Source organism: Oryx dammah, unplaced genomic scaffold, assembly GCF_014754425.2.
Source record: "Oryx dammah isolate SB20612 unplaced genomic scaffold, SCBI_Odam_1.1 HiC_scaffold_14, whole genome shotgun sequence".
Taxonomy (NCBI): domain Eukaryota; kingdom Metazoa; phylum Chordata; class Mammalia; order Artiodactyla; family Bovidae; genus Oryx; species Oryx dammah.
This window is the reverse complement of record NW_024070198.1, coordinates 10,045,394-10,072,345: the sequence shown is the minus strand read 5'-3', so window position 1 is coordinate 10,072,345 and position 26,952 is coordinate 10,045,394. Positions and strand designations below refer to the sequence as shown.

General features: G+C 41.6%; 2 protein-coding genes across 2 annotated transcripts in view; one reads left to right on the top strand and one right to left on the bottom strand.

The window, feature by feature from the left end:
• Positions 1–1,651: 1,651 nt before the first annotated feature.
• ANKRD22 (ankyrin repeat domain 22) overlaps positions 1,652–26,952 on the top strand; it is a 26,844-nt gene continuing 1,543 nt past the window's right edge. The window contains exons 1-5 of the mRNA XM_040254714.1: positions 1,652–1,888; positions 17,732–17,923; positions 19,901–20,008; positions 23,513–23,590; positions 26,717–26,815. Coding sequence (XP_040110648.1) covers positions 1,868–1,888; positions 17,732–17,923; positions 19,901–20,008; positions 23,513–23,590; positions 26,717–26,815 — 498 coding nt within the window. The 5' untranslated portion in view covers positions 1,652–1,867. The remainder of the gene's footprint in view (positions 1,889–17,731; positions 17,924–19,900; positions 20,009–23,512; positions 23,591–26,716; positions 26,816–26,952) is intronic.
• The window catches only part of LOC120873789 (lipase member M), a 27,234-nt gene continuing 26,675 nt past the window's right edge, over positions 26,394–26,952 (bottom strand). The window contains exon 10 of the mRNA XM_040254702.1: positions 26,394–26,477. Coding sequence (XP_040110636.1) covers positions 26,456–26,477 — 22 coding nt within the window. The 3' untranslated portion in view covers positions 26,394–26,455. The remainder of the gene's footprint in view (positions 26,478–26,952) is intronic.

The window sequence follows — 26,952 nt, the reverse complement described above, 5'->3', positions numbered from 1 at the left end:
CTTGGTATATAAAATGTCTGGTTTTCCTAGATGGTGCTGCTGCTGCTGCTGCTGCTAAGTCGCTATAGTCGTGTCCGACTCTGTGCGACCAGACAGCAGCCCACCAGGCTCCACCATCCCTGGGATTCTCCAGGCAAGAACACTGGAGTGGGTTTCCATTTCCTCCTCCAATGGCGCTTGTGGTAAAGAAACCACCTGCCAATGCAGGAGAAGTACGAGAACTCCATGGGTTTGATCTCTGGGTCAGGAAGATCCCTGGAACAGGAAATGGTAACCTGCTCCAGTATTCTTTCCTGGAAAATTCCACTGATGGAGGAGCCTGGCAAACTACAGTCCATGGGTCTGCAGAGAGTCAGCCATGACTGAGTAACTGACTATTCACACACACACACACACACACACACACACACACACAGTGTTAACAGTGCTTAAGAGATTTGGCATGCTAGCCTATTTGACCCCGTGGCCTGGTGATTCCATGAAAAAATGTATTGTTGTTGTTCAGTTGCTCAGTCGTGTCTGACTCTTTGTGACTCCGTGGACTGCAGCACACCAGGTTTCCCTCTCTTTCATCGTCTCCCAGAGCTTGCTCAAACTCATATTCATTGAGTCTGTGATGCCATCCAACCATCTCATTCTCTATCGTCCCCTTCTCCTCCTGCCTTCAGTCTTTCCCAGCATCAGGGTCTTTTCCAATGAGTTGGCCCTTGGCAACAGGTGGCCAAAGTTTTGGAACTTCAATTTTAACATCAGTCCTTGCAATAAATATTCAAGGTTGGTTTACTTTAGGATTGAATGGTTTGATCTCCTTGCAGTCCAAGGGAATCTCAAGAGTCTTCTCCAATATCACAGCTCGAAAGCATCAAGTGTATAGTAGAGATTTTAGACTTATGATTTTTAAATGGAATATTATAAATTAATTTGACTAAATTTGAAAAAAGAATGTTAAAGACAATTTAATATTTGTTTCATTAGAGTAAGTTTAGTTTATTAGATTCACAAGGTTGTTTAGCTGTGAAAGTATTACTTGTTATGCTCAGAATTACAGTGCTTACAAAGGAAAATCAAATATGGTAGTACTATAAGTATAATTTAAACCTTTCAAGGTACTTGAATTGACTAGAACGTAAATGGGACTAATTTTTCCAAAATTTAGTTTCTTTCTGACTTGCTCAAACTTTACACAGAGATGCCCTTGAAAGTCATTATGAGTATATTTATTTATATAAAATAGTATAGCTCACAAATTGGCTTTACTATTTTAATTAGTTTATATTAAAACATCAAGGAATGTTAAGCAAACTTATCTGTGAATAAAGATAGCAATAATCCATTAGTTTTAAAGTTGATTTTTCACAAAGGTCAAGTCCTGTGCCGACATATATGGTTCTAACAAGTGAGTTTGTTTGCAATTAGCCTTTCTCAATAGCTACTGAAAACCAGATTTCAATAGGAAATGTCCCAAACACAGTACCCCGTTTTGAGCCCTGAGTCCTTCCTGCCCCTGTAAGAACTTTCCTTCCCTCTTCAACTCTGCTTCCTTCTTTTCACATGTCACCATTGGCAGAGTAGATATGACTCAGAAACCGGTTCCTCGGGGTTGTAACATTAGATGATGCAAGACTGGGTCATTCATTACACAGTAAACTAATACCCTTGTTTCACTGGGTTGGGCTCACTGGAAGGTGTGTTGCTGCCTGGGCTTCTGAAAGAGTACTCACCGGCGTGGGAAGAAATGACTTGCCACTGACCGACCTGGGCTTCTAGAGATCTTTCTCTGGACTGGGAAGGATTTGGATATTAACTGGAAATACCTCAAGAAGATTCAAGAAGCTGTAGAGGTGAAGTAAATCCGTGAAGGACCAGTATGGGAATCCTATACTCTGAGGTATGTAAGTTCTCTGGAAATAAGATTCCCAGGGTGTTAAGACTGGCTCCTGCTTTTCAGATGGAACTTCCTATCCCTGTTAATATGTCTCCATTTCTCTTTTCTAATTTTCTGTAAGAGCATTAAGTCGAAACAACGTCCTGTGTGCTAGTCTTTTTTGATATGTTTAATATTGTTAAGGCAATATTATTTTGCAGCTCTAAAACTTCAGCTAGACAGAGTCATACTGTGTACAAGTCATGATGTCCAGATGTTTATGGGGGTAATTTGGATTCATAAAATGAAATTTATGAAGATGGAGTTAATGGAGTTGTGTTTTTTGATGTCAAATATCCAGGGGATAAGTAAAAATTGTCCTCAGTTGAATTTTCTAAACAGACAAAAGATAGCCTGGTTCTTTTATGGACCCATTTGTATAATACAGAGTAACACCTTTCTTCTTGGTATTTGAAGGAAAATTCACCTCTAGCAATTACTAATAAAGCCTCTCTCTATACAGAAGACAGATAAAAACAGACTGTATTTTGATGTTTTTCTTTTCACATCTGATGGATACAGAAGTACTTTTTCTTATCTTGAGAGTAACCAGTTAGAATCAAATAGATTTTTACTAATGTTTTAAAGGAGAACAAGAGAGTGATGTTTAAACAAGAGAGGAAATGATGCTATTATTCATGATTTGCTCCCTCTCCTCTCTGACACAAATAGCCTGTCTGTCTGCATTTCACTGCAGACGCTCAGTAGAACCTCTTTGAGTGGTTCGTCTGTTACTAAAGGCAGTTTCTCAGTGTTGGCAGTTTTGTCTAATGCCAGTTGTGGGTGTGTGTTTCTGTAGTCAACTTGTTCTTTAATTAGTTTATATTTCTAGGTATGTCTCGACCAATGACTTTAGGCTGGTGAAAAACTCACATAGATGATAGTGTCAACACGTATAATATTCTAAAATGCTACTCCAGCTTTTCTTAAACCCTAGATTGCCTAAGCGCCGGGGAGAGGAACTTGTTGAAAATGCAGTTTCAAGGGCCCCCACCCCAGAGAGTCTGTTTCACTCAGTTTGGGGTAGGGTCCAGAAACCTGCTTTATAGAGGAGCCTCTCAAGTGGTCCTGATGTAGGCAATCAGCTTACCACCTCTTGGAGAGAAACAGTGCTTTATTTATTTATTTAATATTTTATTTTACTTTACAATACTGTATTGGTTTTGCCATACATCAACATGAATCCGCCATGTGTGTACACGTGTTCCCAATCCTGAACCCCCCTCCCACCTCCCTCCCCACACCATCCCTCTGGGTCGTCCCAGTGCACCAGCCCCAGCATCTAGTATCCTGCATCGCACCTGGACTGGTGATTTGTTTCTTATATGATATTATACATGTTTCAATGCCATTCTCCCAAGAGAAATACTGCTTTAGGCCAGTGCTTTTCAAATTTTAATGTGTATACAGGTCAATCAAACATCTTGTTCAAATATAGATTATTATTCTGTAGGTCTGGCTGGGCCTAAAATAATGCTGCTGGGCCAGGACCACAGCTGTGAGAAGCCAGACTATAGTTTTAGCCATTCCCTTCTCCAAGGGATCTTCCCAACCCAGGGATCGAACCCAGGTCTCCTGCATTGCAGGCAAATTCTTTACTAACTGAACCAGTAGGGAAGACCAGACTGTAGTTTAGGCCCCAGGAATAACTACTTGCAGAAATCTCTGTGTGAGCAGTGTAATTGTTAATGGCCTGCTGATGTGGCATGTGGTTGAGTCAAGGCAAGGTAAGACATAATGAGTTACTTAGCAGTGTCAATGTGGGCTTCCCTGGTGGCTCAGAGGTTAAAGCTCTGCCTCCAATGCGGGACACCCTGGTTCGATCCCTGGGTCGGGAAGATCCCCTGGAGAAGGAAATAGTAACCCACTCCAGTATTCTTGCCTGGAAAATCCCATGGAAGAAGCCTGGTAGGCTACAGTCCATGGGCTCGCAAAGAGTTGGACACGACTGAGGGACTTCACTTCACTAGCAGTATCAATGAGAATATCCTCAGAAGCAGAATGAATGGTTCACTTTTCAGATATATTGAGGACAAAGCAATGTGGAATTTACTGTGATATTTGAAAGCAAATACAACAACCACACGCATACACACACGTCACATGCTTACACACATCCCTAAAAGACTTTAACTTACCGAGAAACTCATAGGTAATTATTCAAAGCTCATAATTAATATTGAATCTTGAATAGTATTGACTGAAAAACACATGCACAACCTCAAAGCTGAGAGTTATGTTTTATTCAGCAGACACTCTGAGGACCAAGCCCAGAAGGCAACATCTCAAGTAACCCCAAGAAAACTGCTCCAAGGAGGTGAAGGGGAAGCCAGGATATATAGGAGCTTTTCAAGCAAGGGCAGGGAGTAGGAACAAAAGATTACTGTTAACCAAAGAAAGCTAGATATCTCAAGTTAAAGAATTTAGTGCTTTTCCGTGTATGGAAAGATGCCAGAGTCTGGGCTCACTGAAATCATTTCTTTGATATGCCTCTCAGCTATCTGGGGCCTATATCCTGGTTTCTACATCCTGAGTGTTCTCAGGGCTCACTGTAGGTAGTGGCTGCAGTCTGATGGCAGGTTATTCTTTGTTTTCTTCCTGAGTTCCCTCAGGGCTCACCGGGTCACCTTTGATGGTCAGAGGTGGCTGCAGCCTTTGATGACTTTGACATCCTTTGTTTACTGATGTGGCAGGCAATAACGTAGTGATGGGATAAAAGGTATTTCCATGCAACTAATTATCAAATCATACTACTCTGGGTAACTCAAAGAGGTGCTTACAACTTGGGCTCACATAGCATCTTAACAAAAGAACAATGAGTTTGTAGATCAGTGGCAAGATGGAAGGAAAGAACTTTGAGTTCCTAAGGCAGAAAACTGAGGGACGGCAAATACGTAAGCTAGCTAATGGAAGATGAGAGCTAGTTTCTGTAGATTGCTTTGTTGCCTTCTCTGGGCTGACAAGGGTAATGTTGTGTTTCCTGGTAGGGAAGGAAGGGAGATACCTTCACAAATTTATATCCTGCTTTTAGTTAAATAGGAGGGCAGAGAACAATCTTTGTATCTACTTTTTCTCAATTGCTTTTACCTCAAAATAACTGTTACATTAAGAGGTGAAAATTGGGGTGCATATTCTGCTACTCTTTAGAGTCTTGCATTGCTAATAGTTATGCTATTTTATATTAATATCTATTAATATTAATACCTAGCATATATATATTTATTGAGATATAACTGACATAACATTACATTAGGTTCAGGTGTATAAAGTTATGATTCAATATTTATATATATTGCAAAATGATCACCACAATAAGTCCAGTTAACATCCATCACCATATGTAGTTAGAATTAAAAAAAAATTTTTTTTGGCCATGTGGCATGTGGAATCTTAGCTCCCTGATCAGGGTTTGAACCCACACCCCTGCACTGCAAGCTTGGAGTCTTTACCACTGGATCACCAGGGAAGTTCCTAGAAAAACTTTTTTGATGATAACTTTTAGGATCCACTCTTCTAGTTGCTTTCAAGCAAGAACTGTACTGTTACTATCTATAGTCACCAAGCTTACATTGCATCCCAATGACTTACTCATTTTATAGCTAGAAGTTTGCACCTTTTGGCTTCCTTTACCCTTTTACCCCGCCCTCCACTTCCTTCCCTCTGTCTCAGGCAACCACCATCTATTCTCAATATTCATGTGTGCATTTGTGTGCGTGCTTGCTTGTTTGTTGTTTTTCATTGTTGTTATTTGATTCCACGAAGAGTCAGGCATGACTGAGCAACTAATCACAGCACAGAAGTTAGAGCCTCTGGTATTTATCTTTTTCTGTGTGACATACTTCACTTAGTATAATACCCTGAAGGTCCATCTTTGTTATGAGCCCCTGCTAAGTTGCTTCCGTCATGTCTGACTCTTTGCAACTCCATGGACTGTAGCCCACCAGACACCTCTGTCCATGGGATTCTCCAGGCAAGAATACTGGAGTGGGTTGCCATTTCCTCCTCCATCTACGTTGTTACAAATGGTAAAAGAAACTCGCTCCTTTTTATGGCTGAATAATATTCCATTGTAGATATAGACGTACCACATTTTCTTTATCCATGGATTCACTGATGGACATTTAAATTGTTTCTAATATATTTTTAAGAAAGAAGGAGAAACTAACACAACATTGTGAATCAATTATACTCCAATAAATTTTTTTAAAAAATAGAAGGAGGGAATGAGGGGGCATCCCAGAGTCATTCCTAATACCTACAGTAGGGGATACGGTCAGAGCTCAGTGAGAGAAGTGGAGTGATCACCCCCAGTTACACAAGGTGGACTTTTAAACAAGGCTGATTCATTAAAACCTTTATCACACATATCTGTTCATACTATTTACAATAATAACAAACATGTACTTTGGACTTATTATGTGCCTGGCTGTGCCTGCAAATGCAGGACATGTAAGAGATTCAAGTTCCTTCCCTGGGTTGGGAAGATCCCCTGGAGGAGGGCATGGCAACCCACTCCAGTATTCTTGCCTGGAGAATCCCATGGACAGAGGAGCCTGGCGGGCAGTCCACATGGTTGTACAGAGTCAGACATGACTGAAGCGGCTTAGCACGCATGCACACATGAGGCAAAGACAGTTTCAGGAACCTGCTCAGAGTTATGCAACTAAAGAATACTTACTGGCAAGAGACCTGTGCAGGGGAATTCTGCTTACCTGCTGGTGAACCTGTTAAACTCTTTCCCTAAAGCTCTCTAAACAGGCATGTCACTCTCCATAAAGAAGCTGGCCTTAACCACTCTGCTCCCCACGAAGACACACTATGGCCCTTTCCCTTAGTTAGAAGAATAGGGTACTAAATCCAGGTGCCAGTGAGGTACATCTTACTCTCAGCTGTAGAGAAGTGTTGCACTGGAAAGTATTGTTGCCAAACAAAAATTAGAAAGCAGGAATATGTATAAAAACTTAAAGCGCTCAAGACTTTGTGCTTAGGAGACCTGTAGAATCTTCTCTAAGCTCTTATACTTGTCAGCTGGGGAAGCAGGCCCTAAGCGGAATATCTAGAGAATTATATGATAAGTGTTGTAGCCCTTTAAACTTTAGGAAAGTTAAATGTTAGAATTACCTATGAACAGAGGCGCTAACAGACACACATACACACTCTTAGTATTAATGTTTTAGAAATGAATCTATTTTTCAGATAGGAAGATGATGCCATAGAAAAAGAGCATATGGTTTAAAGAAAAGCTTATCATATTGAAATAAACAGCGAAATAAAGCAATTTCAGCTGAGCAGGGCTTTTTGGGGAGAGCTGGTACCCCTGAGGAGGAGAGCTCAGTGGGGAGAGAAAGAGAGATGTAATGAGTGGAAAGGCCATCGGAATGGAAATCCGGAAGACCTGGAACTTAGTCCCTATTGTGCCAGAAACTCTTGGCCCTTACAGGAAACCATTTAACCTCTCCAGGTCACAGTTTTGATACACATAAAACAGGAGGGCTGGATGAGATCCAGTTTGGCATGAAACACTGTGTCATTCCAGATGAGGGAAAAGGAGAAGCAAAGGCAGTTGAAAAAAAAAATTCTCCCTCTTAATTTTACAGGCTGTATCTTCTTTGTTTGTATATTGCTCCCTTTGCAAAATTTTAGCATTATGTATTTAAAAAGAGCACCAAAGAGCACCCAGTTGATGTCTTGATTCCTTCCTTGTATATTTTAAGTATTTTATAAATGATAATAAGGTACTAAATCACTTTTCAAAGAGGAAATGATAACTTCAATGTATGAGCAGAAACCAGAACTAAGTACTAATAAATATTTATTCATGCATTCAGTCACCTGTTTGTTTAATCAAGAATATTGATCACATACTACATTCCAGGCACGTGCTAGTTCCTGGTACATAGTGATAAAAAATAAAATAAAAGTGGATCTGGACCTCTTGGAGCTACCAGTGTGAAATGAATATACAAATTGAAAAAAAAAAAGAATTATATGAAAAAGAATTATAGTGAAAAGAGGAAGCAAGGAAGCAACGGGATAAAGAAACAGTATCTAAGAGGGGTGTATATATGGAATTAAATTTGACCTGAAAGGCTCCTCTGAGATAGTGACATTCGAGCTGAACTCTGGGGAAAATGAATCAATCTTAGAATCTAGTCTTGGGGATAGTGTCCTGGACAGAGGATGTATGTGTGGAGAATCTGAAGCATGGGAAGTTGGGCCAGTTGGACTAACTGAGCAGTGTATGCAAGGCATGCTGGTGAGAACAGTTCATCGAGGTACAGGCAAGAAGAAGTTTTATTGTCTATTCAGAATTTGTGCTTTCTTGCGCTCAAGTTGTGTCTGACCCTTTGTGACCCTATGGACTGTGGCCCATCAGACTTCTCTATCCATAGGATTTTCCAGGCAAGAATACTGGAGTGGGTTGCCATTTTCTCTTCCAAGGGATCTTTCTGACCTGGGGACTGAACCCACATCTCCTGTATCTCCTGCATTGTCCGGCAGATTCTTCACCACTGTGCCACCAGGGAAGCCTGGAATGTAAAGATCGATGAATCTGACTCAGGATTGATTTGCTTTTTGTCATCACTGCTCCAGTGATTCTAAATAATGTCAGTTCAACGTGGTCCTCCCCACCCTTGGGCAGTCGTTGTTTGGCAGAAAGTCCCGGAGTACAGGAAGCAGAAAGTGTGACACTAATCTCTGGTGGTCTCGACCTGTAGCAGCTTGAAGCAGAGTTCTAGCTCCTGGCAGAGACTGATGTCAGGCCATGGCAGCGAGAGTGTCCAGTCCTGGCCACCAGACCACCGGGGACCAGTGATCGATGACAAGGCCCTGGGCCCCGCAGCTGTGTGGAAATGAATTTCCACGTAGAGACGGAAAGTTGTGAAGCAAGTAAAGTGTCTATTAGGAGGAAAAAGAGTCCATATGGAAAGACACACAGGCAGGCTCAGAGAGAGAGAGAGTGCTGTCCCCGTGATAGTTTGAATTACTTTTATGGGGCATTTCTTCTGGGTTTCCTTTGGCCATTCACTTTGCTTTGCTTGGTTCTGATATATTTGGTGCATCCCAGGATCCTCCTAAGTGTGCGTATGCATCTCTTAGCCAAGATGCATTCTAGCAAAGAGGCCCCCGGGAAGTTGACATCCCTTACTATGAGGAGGTACTGCCTCCCTTTCTGACCTTCAAGGAGTCTTTCTGCACATGTGTCATCTGGAAGGTCTCCTTGCCTTCGAGAATGAGGAATATGTGATCTTTTATCTCTGACCTGGGTAGGGCTCAGCTCCTCTCTTGCTCCAGCTATTTTGGAGTATCTATCCACAGGGAAGAGACTCCAGCTGTTCAGACTGGGGCCCATCTATCTCCTGCCTCAACACTACTTCCTCCTCTAAGCTCTGCACTTACTTCTTCGGTGGTCTGAGCTGGTGGGGAGATACAGGGCTTCTGATGTGCGAAATCTAGCAGTTAGAACCCATGCTTCCTCTGCCCCTTCTCCTCAAGCAAGCCTTTGCCTTCTCCTGGTCCCCATCACTGACCGCAGGGCTTCTCAGTCTCAAGTGTGGTGATGATGCTTCTTTAACTTTTTGGCAGTGAAGACAACATCACATTCTCAAGAGGATCTTTGTGGGAGAAAGAACAGAAAATAGATAAATGTGTGCCTTGCCTTGATTTCCCCTTCACTGCTACTACTCCTGATAACCCAACCACTGCTGAGACTATCCTTCACGTAACATAAAGGATAGTGGACCTAAAGACAAAAAACAGCAACAACAACAAAAACACCTTGTGCCTTTTTAAAAATTTGTCTGAAGGTAAGAATTTACTGGGAAATTTAAGTCACAGTATGTGAAGAAAGAAATCATCAGAAGGAAAGGCTTGAGATTTATTGTACAAATAAAATTAAACCTTCGTTATTGTTCCTTAAGATTTCCTGAATTGAAGAGGAGGAAAATGCTTTCTCGACTTTTCTGGGAAGACATTTCATTAATGTACAAGGCCCTTTACCTGAACCACGTTGCATCAAAAGCCACTCATCCTCCTCAGAAGCTGTTAGGGAACATTTTAATTCCCCCCCAACAGACCTTTTTTGCCATGCCGTGTACCATGCAGGATCTTAGTTCCCTAGCCAGGGATCAGACCTGTGTGCTCCCTGCATTGGGAGTGCAGAGTCTTAACCGCTGGACCACCAGGGAAGCCCCAGGGAAAATTTTAAATGAGTGGATCTTCAGCATGGAGATGGTTAATAAGCAACTTATCAAGGCAGAGTTCCACATCATCTTTCTTTAGACTGACAGTTCAGGAAGACCCTCTGCACTTAAAGGGAAGCAATACTGAGAACGGCAGTGGTGGGAGAAGCTTTGCTTTCAGAGAATCTATAATGCTGCAGGCAGCTCAGATTCTTCCATATTACTAAAAATGCAAACCCGTGGACTGTAACCCACCAGGCTCCTCTGTCCATGGAATTCTCCAGGCAAGAATACTGGAATGGGTTTGCCATTCCCCTCTCCAAGGGATCTTCCCAACCCAGGGATTGAATCTGGGTCTCCTGTACTGGCAGGTGGATTCTTTACCCTCTAAGCCACCAGGGAAGCCTGAAGAGGTGAGATACACAGTGGGCAGAGGTGGGCTTCCAGCACCCAGCTCCTGACTATTGTTAAGGCCAGACACGTACACTTCCTCTTCTTCTGGCTGATCTGCGAATTAGATGGGCATGAGGAAGGCACACGGGAGAAACTCAGCCGAACGTTTGATAACGTGTTCACATGGGAGAGACCCAGGAAAACTGAGTAGCTCGCCAAAATGGCTGAAGCCCTCACGTTAAATACCATCTTCAGCTAAATACGAAGAGGATGTCGGGGTAGTGATTTGAGACTTCAAAGGGGAGGAAGGCAATTCATGTAAAGGTGAAAAAGCAGAGAACTTCCCTGGTGGGCAGGTGGCTAAAACTCCATGCTCCCAGTGCAGGGGGCTCAGATTTGATCCCTGCTCGGGGAACTAGATCCTCATGCCACAGCTAAGACCCGGTGCAGCCAGGAAAACAAGAATGAACATTTTTCTTTAAAAAGATGAAAAAGCAGATATTTGGTAGATGGATGTTTGCTGGGCCTGCATAAACAGTGGGACACAAAGCGGACTCTGATCTTTAGGCTTTGCTGAGTTTTCCCCGTGTTCCTTGCAGAGACCTCTGGTGATAGCTCTATTCTGGAACGGGCCTTTTTTTTTTTTTTTAATTATAGTTGATTTAGAATGTTGTGCCAATCTCTGCTGTATAAAAAAGTGATTCAGTTTTACATATACATACATTCTTATTTTTAAATATTTTTTCTATTACGGTTTATCCCAGGAGACTGGATATAGTTTATCCATTCTAAATGTAATAGTTTACATCTGCTACTGCTAAGTCACTTCAGTCGTGTCTGACTCTGCGCGACCCCGTAGATGGCAGCCCACCAGGCTCGCCCATCCCTGGGATACTCCAGGCAAAAACACTGGAGTGGGTTGCCATTTCCTTCTCCAGTGCATGAAAGTGAAAAGTGAAAGTGAAGTCGCTCAGTCGAGTCCGACTCTTAGCGACCCCATGGACTGTGTAGGCCACCAGGCTCCTCCATCCATGGGATTCTCCAGGCAAGAGTACTGGACTGGGGTGCCATCGCCTTATCTACCAACCCCAAACTCCCAGTCCATCCCTCTCTCTCTCCTCAGCCGCTTGGCAACCACACGTCTGATCTCAACCAATACTCTATGAGTCTGGTGCTATCTCACAGTTAGGTTCATTTGTGCCCTATTTTAGATTCCACACGTAAGTGATATCACATGGTGTTTGTCTTTCTCTTTCTGACTTACTTCCCTTAGTATGATGATCTCTAGTTGCACCCATATTGCTGCAAATGGCATTAGGTTCTATTTCCATATAGGTCATTACTGGGCATCGAGTAGAGCTCCTTGTGCTATTCAGTGGGAGCTTTCTAGTTATCTATTTTATATATAGTAGCGTGTATATGTCAATTTCAATTCCCTGGTTTACCCCTCCTCCAATAATTAGTGATGGGGCTTCCCAGCAGTAAAGAATCTGCTTGCAATGCAGGAGACACAGGAGACTTGGGTTCGACCCTTGGGTCAGGAAGATCCCCTGGAGTAGGGAATGGCAACCCACTCCAGTATTCTTGCCTAGAGAATCCCATGGACAGCAGGTCGCAAAGAGCTGGACACGACTGAAGTAACTTAGCATGCACAATAATTAGTCATGTTGAGCATCTTTTCTTGTTCCTATTGACCATCTATATGTCTTCTTTGCAGAAATGCCTAACATCAGTTGGTAAACAATCCACCTACAATACAGGAGACCCCAGTTTGATTCCTGGGTTGGGAAGATGCCCTGGAGAGGGGACAGGCTACCCACTCCAGTATTCTTGGGGTTTCCTTGTGGATCAGCTGGTAAAGAATCTGCTGCAATGCGGGAGACCTGGGTTCAGTCTCTGTGTCGGGAAGATTTCCTGGAGAAGGGAAGGGCTACCCACTCCAGTATTCTGACCTGGAGAATTCCGTGGTCTGTACAGTCCATTGTGTTGCAAAGAGTCAGATACAGCTGAGTGACTTTCATACACATAGCAAAGAATCATAATAGGCCCTTTTATCTAAATTCTTCAGGTAACTAAGTGGGAGGTAAAAAAGAAAGACTTTCTGAGTCTTCAGTTTCTTAAAAATAACCAGCCTAAATTAATCCTCATGCCAAAGAGATATATTTTGGGGTATCAAATTTTGCTCCCCCACATCATTAACCCATTCATCTATTTAAACATAATTGGTATTTATTCACTATGTCTATATTTATTTATGACAAAAACATGTTAGCATAAGGCACGAAGGTCAAACCTCAGATTTTCTGGCAAAAAATTCACCTAATATAAAGTTCTCTATATCTTGACTAATCTTTTCTCTGTTGCTTTGAACCAAACTGTTCAAATTTCCTTAGCACCAAATTGTCATTCTCTTTAGTAAGGTTAATGCTTTGACTTCTGTTTTCTATCCCATCATTACTCTTTCAGTAATTATTTGTCTGATAACCATCTCTGCTCATCTTCACTGGCTCCTATGTTTAAAAAAATAGTTATAAGGGTATAGTTTATATTAATTGAGGGTTTATTATGAGTCAGATCTGAGCTATGTGCTTTATCTATACAGTCACACTTAATCCTTTTTGTAACCTAGTAAAGAAGATGTGATTATTAAATGAAGAAACAAACTGAACGCAAATTGTTTAAGTTGTCCAAATAGCACAGTTTTTGAATGGCAGAGCTGAGATCAGAACCTAGGGACTTTGCTTCCAGTGCCCGTATTTATAACTACTTGAAACCACCGTCTTGTCTGTAAGGGGGGTAGAACTTTGGCTGGATCCTGCTGCTCGCCTCTGGGTGCCCACTGGCTCCCTCTTAGCTTTCACTGCCAAACTTACAACCCACTACAGTATTCTTTTCTGGGAAATTCCGCAGAGTGTGATCAGAGAGGAATTTGTGGCAAGTTTGGTGTGTGACTCAGTCATGTCTGACTCTTTGTGACCACATGGACTGTAGCCTACCAGGCTCCTCTCTGTTCATGGGTATTTCCAGGCAATAGTACTGGAGTGGCCATTTCCTTCTCCAGGGGATCTTCCCAACCCACGGATCGAATCTGGGTCTCCTGCATTGTAGACAGACGCTTTACCGTCTGAGCCACCAGGGAAGTCCAAGCCTGTATGAAATTGATCTCTGAATGGTTATTAATGATCAGATCCAACAATCTTCTCTTGCACTTGACTTTCTTAATTCTATCTTCCTTCTTGAAACTTTTAAACTTTTTTTTTAAGCAGATATTGCTAAATACAGAAACTGTGTTTCTAGGATATAAGAAGCCTAGGAATGATGGAAAAATAAGGTCAGGTTAATATCGTAAGTAATGTTGCTCAAATGGGATTGAGAAAACACACCAAGGCACTGGGCAACTCTTGCAGGAAAACTGTCCACTTTTCCTTTCCTCCTCATATTTAACTCTCAATTTTAAACTATAATTTAAAAAAGCCCAACAATGAAGATTTTGATCAGCCTAAGCAGAGGGAGCTTTGTGTGGTGTCCTGTGTGAATTATGGGCTCTTAAAATATTTGATCTGGAAAGCCAGATTACTACATGAAAAACTCCACCTTTTTAAATATTGCCAACAAAAATTTTAGAAAAAGAAAAATTAACAATTCGTATAGGATGTCTAACCAAGCCAGGAAGACACTTTATTTTTTAACAGAAAAATTAACTCTAGAGCCACCTGTTTTTAAGTTTTGGAGACCATCATTTCCCAAACGCTAGTCTGTGAGTAGTAGTGATCAGAGGCAAAGTTTCACAGGTATATGGTTAAATTTTTAAAAAATGAAACGGGTTTTTCCAAACAGCTTAATCTAGCTAATATGACAGACTGTTTTGTCCTTCTGATTAGACTGTCAGCGCTTTTATGACTCCAAGCTGCCCCCTAGTGGAGATAGAATGTATAACAGCATAGAATTTTCTAATCGGCTTGTTCAAGTCATCCAACAAATCATTGTGTGATGTCTAAATAAAAGTTGAGAGTGAAGGTGTAGTCGCTCAGTCCTGTTCGACTCTTTGAGATCCTATTGACTGTATGTAGCCGCCAGGCTCCTCCGTCCGTGGGATTTTCCAGGCAAGAATACTGGAGTGTGTTGCTATTTCCTTCTCTAGGGGATCTTCCGGACCCAGGGATGGAACTCAGGCCTCCTGCATTGCGGGCAGGCTCTTTACCGTCAGGTCAGTTCTGTTCAGTTCAGTTCAGTCGCTCAGCTGTCTCCGACTCTTTGCAACCCATGAATTGCAGCACGCCAGGCCTCCCTGTCCATCACCAACTCCCGGAGTTCACTCAAACTCATGTCCATCGAGTCGGTGATGCCATCCAGCCATCTCATCCTCCGTCGTCCTCTTCTCCTCCTGCCCCCAATCCCTCCCAGCATCAGAGTCTTTTGCAATGAGTCAACTCTTTGCATGAGGTGGCTAAAGTTTTGGAGTTTCAGCTTTAGCATCATTCCTTCCAAAGAAATCCCAGGGTTGATCTCCTTCAGAATGGACTGGTTGGATCTCCTTGCAGTCCAAGGGACTCTCAAGAGTCTTCTCCAACACTACAGTTCAAAAGCATCAATTCTTTGGCACTCAGCTTTCTTCACAGTCCAACTCTCACATCCATACATGACCACAGGAAAAACCATAGCCTTGACTAGACGGACCTTTGTTGGCAAAGTAATGTGTCTGCTTTTGAAATGTGCTATCTAGGTTGGTCATAACTTTCCTTCCAAGGAGTAAGCGTCTTTTAATTTCATGGCTGCAATCACCATCTGCGGTGATTTTGGACCCCCAAAAATAAAGTCTGACACTATTTCCATTGTTTCCCCATCTATTTCCCATGAAGTGATGGGACCGAATGCCATGATCTTCGTTTTCTGAATGTTGAGCTTTAAGCCAACTTTTTCACTCTCTTCTTTCACTTTCATCAAGAGGCTTTTTAGCTCCTCTTCACTTTCTGCCATAAGGGTGGTGTCATCTGCATATCTGAGGTTACTGATATTTCTCCCGGCAATCTTGATTCCAGCTTGTGCTTCTTTCAGCCCAGCGTTTCTCATGATGTACTCTGCATAGAAGTTAAATAAGCAGTGTGACAGTACACAGCCTTGACGTACTCCTTTTCCTATTTGGAACCAGTCTGTTGTTCCATGTCCAGTTCTAACTGTTGCTTCCTGACCTGCATACAGATTTCTCAAGAGGCAGGTCAGGTGGTCTGGTATTCCCATCTCTTTCAGAATTTTCCACAGTTGATTGTGATCCACACAGTCAAAGGCTTTGGCATAGTCAATAAAGCAGAAATAGATGTTTTTCTGGAACTCTCTTCCTTTTTTGATGATCCAGCGGATGTTGGCAATTTGATCTCTGGTTCCTCTGCCTTTTCTAAAACCAGCTTAAACATCTGGAAGTTCACTGTTCACATATTGCTGAAGCCTGTCTTGGAGAATTTTGAGCATTACTTTACTAGCGTATGAGATGAGTGCAATTGTGCGGTAGTTTGAACATTCATAACAATTTAATTTTATAATTAAAAAAAGCTTTGCCTCATTTGCATTTGGGCCGTATCTTTTTCTGGCTTCTCTTGCAACCTCTCTGGCCACTATTTCTTTACCTCTTGGCAGATACTACTGATTAATTTAATTAATACTTGCTTTAATCACTAAATTATGTCCAACTCTCCACAACTCCATGGACTGCAGTCCACCAGGCTCCTCTGTCTATGGGATTCTCCAGGTAAGAATACTGGAATGGGTTGCCATTTCCTCCTGCAGGGGATCTTCCTGACCCAGGGATCGAACCTGTGTCACTTATGTCTCCTGCATTGACACGTGGGTTCTTTACCACTAATGTCACCAGGGAAACCCATAAGTGATAATAAGAGCTTCCATAAACTAAGTATGATTCATGTGTTAGGTAGTTTTAGTGGTTTTTAATACTATCTAATTAAAATCAATCTGAAAATACTTAACGTGTTTTCTACTCTGTTCCCAGTGCTGCCCAACACTGCATGATCTCTGAATGGTCATTAATGATCAAATCCAGCAATCTTTTCTGGGGCTGTGGTGGTGAATGGAATTAAGTAGTCTCTATTCAAGTGGAATTTCTAGCCTGAGCTTCAGTGCTTCCCCACACTCACCTCCTGATTCACACTGGTGTGCAACACACTATTATAAATAAGAAAAGAGGTATAATTATGCCAGTTGCTGTAAAGGAATGCTGCAGTCAGGAAAGACTTAGATGAAAATAACTTATGACATGAAAGATAAGCTAGAAGTTAGCCAGGTGAGGAGAGAGGTGAAAAGTGTTTTGCTTAGCTTGTTTATTTTGCAGAGGGGGTAGTAAGGGCAGAGGCCCCGATGGGGAAATTAAACATGGGCTTCCCTGGTGACCCAGTGATAAAGAATCCATCTGCCAGTGTAGGAGATGTGGGTTCGATCCCTGGGAAGACCCTCTGGTGAAGGAAATAGCAATCCACCCCAGTATTCTTGCCTGGGAAATCTCATGGACAGAGGAGCTTGGCAGGATGTACTCCTTACAGTCCATGGCATTGCAAAAGAGTCTGACGTGACTTAGGTACTAAACAACAACAAATTGAAAAAAAGAGAGAAGTTCAGAAGGAGAGCAAAGAGGGAAAATTAGGCAAGATTAGGTAGGCTCAGAACTTCCCATTGTGTTTTGCAAAGTTCCTTATAATGCTTTATAAAATAAAAAGCATCTAATTGCAACTAATTACATAATTCATTATTTGTATATTATTGTCTAAAATAGGTCTTTCCCACTGTGCAGAGCTCCTTGGTGGGGTGTGCGGGAAGGGAGCGGGTGGTCATATGTCCTTAACCCATTACTTGCTGCTGCCCTGAACTCCTCCCATAGGCCGATTCCATTTTAAGTAAAATCCTGCTTTCCTGACAGGCATTAATCCATGAACCCAACACATGATTTCCTTACTGAGTTGGTAATATTGTATCCATTCTTTCACTCGCTGGTCTTGGATGGACATGCCTGTGTGCCAAGCAATTTAGGAAATCATAACAGGTCTCTTGTGTACTTATGCTTGTCGCAGGCTTAAGAGTAGGCATCATGGAGACTCAAGATCTCATCTACAAAGCAGAGGACAACTGTTCCAAAACACTGAATTTCAAGGTATCAGGTGATCCTTTTTTTTCCTATAGTTTAATTATTCCTGTGTTTCAAAACCTGCTTTTGTTTTCCTCTCCGCAGCCCATCTGCCAGGCGGCCTATCAGAATGACCTGGGTCAAGTGTGGCGGTGGGTGAGGGAAGACGGCAACTCTATCAACATCCAAGACAGCTTTAATGGAGACACCCCCTTGATCTGTGCTTGCAGGCGGGGCCACATGAGAATCGTTTCCTTCCTCCTGAGAAGAAATGCTGATGTGAATCTCAGAAACCAGGTGAGGCCGTGACTACAGTAATGCCTGTCCCCTTGGCCCAGTGGAAGCAGTGGACGTCATTTGCTTGTTGTTTGCAGTTCTTAATATCAACAGAAATGTTTTTGGCCTTACTTTAGAGAGACTGACACTTACTGAGGCCATGTTATCAGGCTAAAAAGCAAAATAAAGCATAGTTCCATGAACAGGCATATTTTGTGGGTTTTGTGGCAATTATGTCCTTGCATTTATGAAAAAGCAAAACAAAACAGGAACGGTTCACTCATTTGTCTGCAAAGAGCGTCTTCCTTTCTTTTCCTTCTTCTCCTCCTCCCCAGGCTTCTCTTTGCCCTTCTTCTTTCCCTGCTCATCTTCCTCACTATTACAAAAGTAATTGGCAAGAGTCCCTGGAAAACAAGTATTGACCTGGTGCTGCTATTTCATTAGTTAGACTTTTGTCTACTATGTCAATGTTCTGATCTCCAGAAGATTCTATAATTTGCTTATGGAATAAAAGAATTTCAGTAAGAAATTTGCAAAGAACAAATATGAGGCTACTTGAAACCAGACAGGTGATGCTGTGAACATCTTTCAGAACCCGATGGGAACGTCCAGTTCTGGCATCACAGTAAAGCCGACACTTAAAGGACACTTAGTGAACATAAAAAGTCACTCTTTGTAATAATTGTGGATGCCCAGTACCCACTCAAGTACATTCAATGACAGAAAATAGCCCATAAGGCCCTACCGGCCCCTTCCAAGTCACTTCAAAGTCCATGTTTGGAGTAATAATTTATTATCAGAAAATGGGTCACTGCTGGACTTTCTTGTTTGTGCTTCCTGTTTCTTGTGTTGTTGGGCTTAAAAGCAAGTCACGGCTGGGCTGAATCTAACAGATAGGCAGTTTAGTGGAGTGTGACGTGATTGCCCCAGCACCCAGCTGAGGAACCAGGTAGGTGGCCTTGTGGTGAGAGCGGCTGGCCAAGACAGATGTGTCTGGGTCCATGCGCTCTCAGAAGACTTGGTGGTTAGGAAGCTGAGAGAGGGAGATGTTTGTCAACACCAGGACGGGCTGAGGAGGCAGCTTAGCTCTGTTTGGCAGAGAACCTGAGCCAGCCTGCTCATGGAGATCATGGAAAGGACCTCAGTGGATACTTAAGTAGAGATTTTATGAGAAGTGGTATTTGGTTTGCAATTAAAAAAATAGTTTTAATGTTTTTTAAAGGTTTAATCTGTTACATTTTCCCCTATTATTAATTCTTATACATTAATAATTTGAACTGGTGCTTTCTCATTTCTTAGGTCTATGAACTGCCTTCAGGAAGTTCTCCTAACCTAGGAGTTAGGAGTAAGGACTCCTAACTGGAGTCCTTAAAAACAAACAAACAAAAAACTCTGGTGTGTACCATTGATGATTAAGGAGGGGTGGTGGTGGTAGCTTAGTTGCTAAGTCGTGTCTTAGCAACTCTTGTGATCCCATGGACTGTGGCCTGCCAGGCTTCTCTGTCCTTGGGGATTCTCCAGACAAGAATGCTAGAGTGGCTTGCCATGCCCTCCTTCAGGGAATCTTCCCAACTCAGGGATCAAGCTCAAACCTGCACCTCCCGCATTGCAGTTGAATTCTTTATTGCTGAGCCACCAGGAAAGCTCAGATTAAGGACTAACTATAGATTTTCATGCTAAATTCAGTCCTTTGTTTATATCTCAATGCATTTTTCCCCCCAAACAGAGTGTGATAATCCATCTTTTGATAATTTGTAAAATGTACATTTTATTTACTGTCTTCTTCTGTGGTCCAACTTTTCCTTTAGACTGTACTGTGTTCAATATTCTGGTCAATGGAAAACGGGGTTTATTTGTTAGATGTACTCTTCAGAAAAGGTTGCCATGGGTACCACAAAAATAAAAATCACAGACTAAATTTTTTGATATTATAATTTAAAAATCTGAATTTTGAAAAAGTTTTTTTATTAATAAAGAGTCCTTTTATGAATTTTTTAGAAACAGAGAACCTGCTTGCATTATGCTGTGAAGAAAAGATTTACCTTCTTTGATTATCTACTCATTATCCTCTTAATGCCTGTCCTGCTTATTGGGTATTTCCTCATGGTGAGTACAATACTCATGAGATAAATGAGTAAGAGTTCGTCAACATGAGTCATTAAGTTTTGCTACACTGGTGAGATGTAAATAAATGGTAACAAAAATAAGCTCTAGGTTTATATTCTATAAATGGCATTACCAACATATATGCAATGCTATGATTGAAGTAAAGCAAGAAGAAAGGAACCCAGGTCAATCAATCAATGATAAAATACTCTATACAATGTTTATTTGGAAAAATAAATTAATTTTGATTATGAATCTTCTGAAGGAAAAGCAAAAATTCTAAATATTAAAAAATCCCCTCCCTACTGTTTATTTACTCTCTCTCTCCTTTTTTTTTTTTTTGTAAGGAGAGTGTAAGTCTGTACATATCTTTCTGAGTTTCTGACTTTTAGGACCCACCCTGGTGTGAATTAAAAAACAGATCCCAGGAGATTTGCACCAGAAGCACCAAACATAAGAGATCTTTACAGTGAATTTGAAGCCCACCTTTCCCCTTGGTAGATTTATTCATGCTTGAAGGAATCTTTGGAGTGCAGTAATCTGCTTGCATAAAGAAAGATGCAGTTGGTATATGAATACAGTCCTATTATGAGTAGAAAATGAAGCTTGAGCTTTTTTCCCAATAGAATGACAGATTTGCACTAACTCATTTGCTTTTTCCCATCTGGTTCTTCTTTTGGCAAGTTCCACGTTTGAGAGATGACTCAACATATATGCAATTTATTTCAGTTAAGTGACCAACTCCCTTCCCTTCTTGCAAATAGACAATGGCTGTTAGTTATTCTTGTCAACATAAGCTCCAGAACAAACTCTGCCAGTAGGCAATGTGATTATCTCCTTGAGTAATTAAATGTTATAAATTTTGAAGAACTATAATTAAATATGGTAACATTGATTCTGATACTTGGATTTATGAGACAGCAGAAAAGCTATAATTCACTGACAAACATATAATCTGTTTATACTCTCAAAAAGTTCTTAAAAATGTATATTTCGTCCACAGCATTCGAATATTTGTAGTTTTGTGTGTGTGGTGGGGGGTGGGGGTGGGGGGGCGGAATCTGCCATTCACTTCCAAGCCTTTTTAGAGATTATGAAGAAAAAGTCTCAACTATGATTGGTCAGGCTGCTTCAGAATTTGTTGACACACAAACTTGCTCTCTAAAACAGTGCAATGTTTAAAGCTGGAGCCTGGGCAAAAAAGATGAATTACAGCGAATAAGTCAGCTCTGATTGTACATGTGTTATATTAATTCATGGGGCCTGAAGTTGCAGATATAATGGTCATATGAGTTAAATTCACCCATTCCAGTCCATTTTAGTTTGCTGATTCCTAGAATGTCGACATTCACTCTTGCCATCTCCTGTTTGACCACTTCCAATTTGCCTTGATTCATGGACCTGACATTCCAGGTTCCTGTGCAATATTGCTCTTTTACAGCTTTGGACCTTGCTTCTATCACCAGTCACATCCACAGCTGGGTATTGTTTTTGCTCTAGCTCCATCCCTTCATTCTTTCTAGGGTTATTTCTCCACTGATCTCCAGTAGCATATTGGGCACCTACCGACCCGAGGAGTTCCTCTTTCAGTGTCCTATCATTTTGCCTTTTCATACTGTTCATGGGGTTCTCAAGGCAAGAAAACTGAAGTGGTTTGCCATTCCCTTCTCCAGTGGACCACATTCTGTCAGACCTCTACACCATGACCCTCCTGTCTTGGGTGGCCCACATGGCATGGCTTAGTTTCATTGAGATAGACAAGCTTGTGGTCCATGTGATCAGATTGGCTAGTTTTCTGTGATTATGGTTTCAGTGTGTCTACCCTCTGATGCATATTGAAAAGCAGAGATATCACTTTGCCAACAAAGGTCTGTCTAGTCAAGGCTATGGTTTTTCTAGTGGTCATGTATGGATGTGAGAGTTGGACTGTGAAGAAAGCTGAGCGCCGAAGAATTGATGCTTTTGAACTGTGGTGTTGGAGAAGACTCTTGAGAGTCCCTTGGACTGCAAGGAGATCCAACCAGTCCATCCTAAAGGAGATCAGTCCTGGGTGTTCTTTGGTGCTGAAGCTGAAACTCCAGTACTTTGGCCACCTCATGCGAAGAGTTGACTCACTGGAAAAGACCCTGATGCTGGGAGGGATTGGGGACAAGAGGGGAAGGGGATGTCCGAGGATGAGATGGCTTGATGGCATCACCGACTCAATGGACATGAGTTTGAGTGAACTCTGGGAGTTGGTGATGGACAGGGAGGCCTGGCGTGCTGCAATTCATGGGGTCACAAAGAGTCGGACATGACTGAGCAACTGAACTGAACTGAAGTTGTAAATTTATGATGCTTAAGGAATAAATGGCATGAGAGGAAATAATCTGGGAAGGGATCAGAAAGGACTGTGTTACATTAGAGGACAGGAGGAGAGAGGCAGATATTGAGGTGGGAGGGAACTGCAAAGAGAAGACAGCTGGATGGAGCTTCCTAAATGATAAAGGGGCTTAACTACAGGACACATACACTTAGATAGGGACAGCCATGCTCCCTACACAGTGGAGTGGTGGGGGATGCTCAAAGTGTCCCCCCGAATCTCAGAAGACTAGGCAGGAAAGGTGGATTTCTGAGGAGCCTAGTTAATTTCATTCATGTTTTCAATCATTCACCACATATGTGCCAGACACCACATATGTGCCATTCACTTTTATGTGGCAGACACGGTGCTGGGTATTAGCAATACAATGATGCACCAAACAGGTTCGGTCCTTGTCCTCATGAGAGTTAGATGGTAGTGAAGAATGAGTCACTCAATCAAACAGTGAAAGAAACTTATGAAACTCTCATGAGGTAGTTGGTACACAGAGGTGGTCAATGGAGAGGGACGTTGCCTGGACAGGTAGGTCAGAGAAAGCCTGCTGGAGGAAGAGGGGCATAGGGTGAGATATTTGCCAGGCAAAGAAGAAAGAGAGGAGGCTTCTAGGCAGAAGAAACAGTCAGTGCAACTCTTCTATGGCACAGTGGAGCCTGTGGGGATGAAAGACTAACAGAGGGCCAATGTGGCTGGAGCAAGGTGAGCCGGGGGTCGGGGGTTGAGATGGCTGAGGCCGAAAGTGGAGGGCAGAATATATGGGGATTGCCACAGGCTGAAAATTTTGCTTTTGTCCCCAGAGCAATGGGATGTTATAGAAAGGTTTTGAGTGAGGAAAGGAAAGACAGGTCACTGGACTCCAACCTCGGTAGCATTTGGTGGGTCTGGCATGGCGCCCTAGATTTTGCATTTCTAGGTCCCCAGATGCTGATGCTGCAACTCCAGGATTACCTTCTGACAACCATGGCTTTCCCTAGTTGTTATGGGAGGGCAGGGGGGAGGTGGGGATAATTTAAGAATGATACATAGATGCAGGGGGATGTTGGGATGAAAATAAAGCCTATTGATGGGAATATTCCAGATAAAAGATGGAGACTATGTTTGTAAATAACCCTCTCTTGTTCTTCCTGTGCTTGCTGTTGTAACAGGTGTCAAAGACGAAGCAGAATGAGGCTCTTGTACGAATGCTGCTTAATGCTGGTGTCGAAGTTAATGCCATAGACTGTGTAAGCTTACATTTTTAGTCACTTTGAAATAACATTCAAAATGGTATTTATGAGTAGTATGCTGCTAAATTGCTTCAGTCGTGTCTGACTCTGTGCGACCCCAGAGGCGGCAGCCCACCAGGCTCCCCCGTCCCTGGGATTCTCCAAGCAAGAACACTGGAGTGGGTTGCCACTTCCTTCTCCAATGCATGAAAGTGGAAAGTGAAAGTGAAGTTGCTCAGTCGTGTCCGACTCTGTGCGACCCCATAGACGGCAGCCTACCAGGCTCCCTGGGATTCTCCAGGCAAGAACACTGGAGTGGGTTGCCATTTTCTTCTCCAATGCATGAAAGGGAAAAGTGAAAGTGAAGTCGCTCAGTTGTGTCCGACTCTTCCAGACCCCATGGACAGGCTTCTCTGTCCATGGGATTTTCCAGGCAAGAGTACTGGAGTGGGGTGCCACCGCCTTCTCCGTATGGGTGGTATACTTGTCTCAAAAGAGTCAGACATGACTTAGCAACTAAACAGCAACAATACTTGTCATCTATAAAGTTGCTTGTTTTTTATTTTGTGAAACACTTGAACATTTAGCTGCTCCTTCCTCCTTTCTTGCCTTTTTTCTTCCCACCCTCCTTCTTTGCCTCACTCCCTCCTGCCCTCCTTTTTTTTCTTTCTTTTTACTGTGTCAGGCAACCTTGAGGTTGCCACTGAACTCACGGGATTAATACTTTTATTGAGTATAGGACATTTTTAAGAGAACTACTCCACCAGTAGTGGGAAGGTAATAAGAATGGAGGCTCTGATTACAAAATTCCATTCTCAGTAGTTAATCTGGGATCCCAGTGCCTGTGCGGAAACCTTGCCAATTTTTACGAATGCGAGTTGTGGCAAGTTTTAAACTTGCCTGACTCTTGGGTTTCCTCATCTGTAAGATGAGGACATCACTAGTTCTTACAAGGCTCATCATGTGAGGCACTGAGCAGAGTGACTGGCACACAGTACGTGCTCAATGAATCCTAACAGCTATTGCAGCCAAAACCCCAACCTACTGGTGAGAAGGTCCCCAACTGCAAACTAAGGAAAAATAAGGGCAAAGGGCAAAGAGAAACCCAAATGACAGTAAAAAGAGTGATAACAGAAGCAGTGTAAGCTACTTTCTTCCTGTTTAAATATAAGATTTTGTATTCACCTTTTGCCCCATACCCTTGTACTCATCTTCTCTTACATGATAATATAGGGATCAGAAGTTTACTGGCATGAAACTTTGCTTATATTAGTAGAATGAAACTTTGATTTGCAGTTCTTTATTGAAAGTTGAAATTTGATCCTAAGAAAACCAGTATTCTTAGGTTTTCTTTATGATCCATGCTGTGTACATCCATGCTGAGTATTTTATGCTGTGTACATCTGTGTGTGTGCATGTCTATTACCATTTTTCTGTGATAGAGAAAATGTCCCCACCTCTGCTTGCATTATTGTAATTTTAGTTTTGGTTATATTGGTATTGTTTAAATGGAGGTAACACACTCTGTGTGTGTGTATGTGTGTGTGTGTGTGTGAGAGAGAGAGAGAGAGAGATAGGAGGAGAATGCTTAAAAGAATACATTTATGAAATGAATGTTTTCCCTTTTACTTAGGGCAGAATTTTTGGATTAATTTGGATAGACTGTGCATCATCATTTTCTTAGATACCTTTGAAATGTATTAAGTAAGATGTTTAAAAAACCTAAAAGATTTGTTGCAGATATTGCTTGGTTTTCTTATTTAAATTCAAAACGTGTATTCCTTTTTCTTTTCTTTTTTTAATAGTTTTTGCTTTAAGTGTTGTTTAACCATTTGTGGTTAGAGACTATTGGATGACTTCTGATGTCTAATTCAAGATTCTGCTTATTTAGTGTTATTTGTACAACTAAAAATATGTAAAACACATGTAATGTCTTAAAAGATCATTTCATTCAGAGCTTCTTAGCTTCTAACTTAGAAGCTGATGATTTTCAAGTTGCTACACCAAGGATGTATATAAATGAGTCAACAGAGAATGTATCTATTTTTAAAAATGTGGTCATAATAATAATTGCAAACTTAATTTCCCTTAAAAAAGGTTTAAATCTTTGCCTATGACTGAAATTTCCCTAGGACATTTTTCTCATTATCTATGTTTCTCTCCATCTCTAGATAGAAAAATCACATTTCTGCATACACACAAGCACATACATGCAGACACACTCCCCACTAGTTTTCAAAAACCATCTGAATATTAAGGTCTATTTTCCAAATCTAAATAATGTAGTATATTGCATTTTTAGGTAATTAGAGCCTATTTATTTCATATGGAAAAACTCAGATCCAGATCTTCATTTAACATGTTATCATTTAATAAACAATAAGTGATTGCAGCATTATTTCCTATGATCTTAGAGGAATTTCTGGGGAATAAGATCCAGAGTCACTTTTATTAGTCTTGACAGTCAAGCATACTATTTCTTCACTTTTTGAATATTATTATTCAAAATCATAGTTATTTGGCTGCTTTTTAAAAGACAAAATTTTGGGCACAAATATCTCAGCTATAAATTTCCTTTGACCATCAGCTAGTGTTTTAAATTAGACCCATCTAGTAGATCTGCTATTGTATAATACATAATATAAGCTACAACAAAGCAAGGATGGGCAATGACTATGTGGATCAGCACCGATCTCATAGGTGTGCTATAACATCTGAGCACCAGCAACCTTCTTCAGACTGGAGGGGTTTTGATTATGAACCATAAAGGATGATATTTGTAAAAACTTGGGAACTCTTTAAGAGAAAAGATGGTAACATAATCAAGGTGGTGATTGTCCAGAATTGTAGAACGAAACCTTGGTATAGTTCAGCATCAGCCTTTTATAAGCGGAGTTTGTTTAGTCTGGAACAGAAAACAAGGGAAGATATGGATGACTTACAGGATGTTGATAATATATACACCAAGGCACAACGGACGTTTTGAGCACAAGAAATGTAATTGCACATGGATGGTTTTTGCAGACTGTTGGCTTGGCTTAGTTGTATAAGACAAAATATAAAAAGTCCGTGCTAAAGAAGCCACATGCACAGTGTGTAAGGGTTCCGATGGATCCGTTGCAAGGTTGGTCTTTTGTGTTTCAGTATGGCTGCACTGCGCTACACTATGCCTGTGAAATGAAGAACCAGACTCTCATTCCTCTGCTCCTTGAAGCCCATGCAAACCCCATGATAAAGAATAAGGTAAGAATCTGTGGACCAAGGTCTGAGGTCCTTCCAGCAGCATCGCCTTCTAACGTTGGCCTTGTGTTGACATAAATAAATTGCCCCTGAAGTTGTTAATAGCAAATTATTAAGGAATCAAGTTATCCCATTAAAGT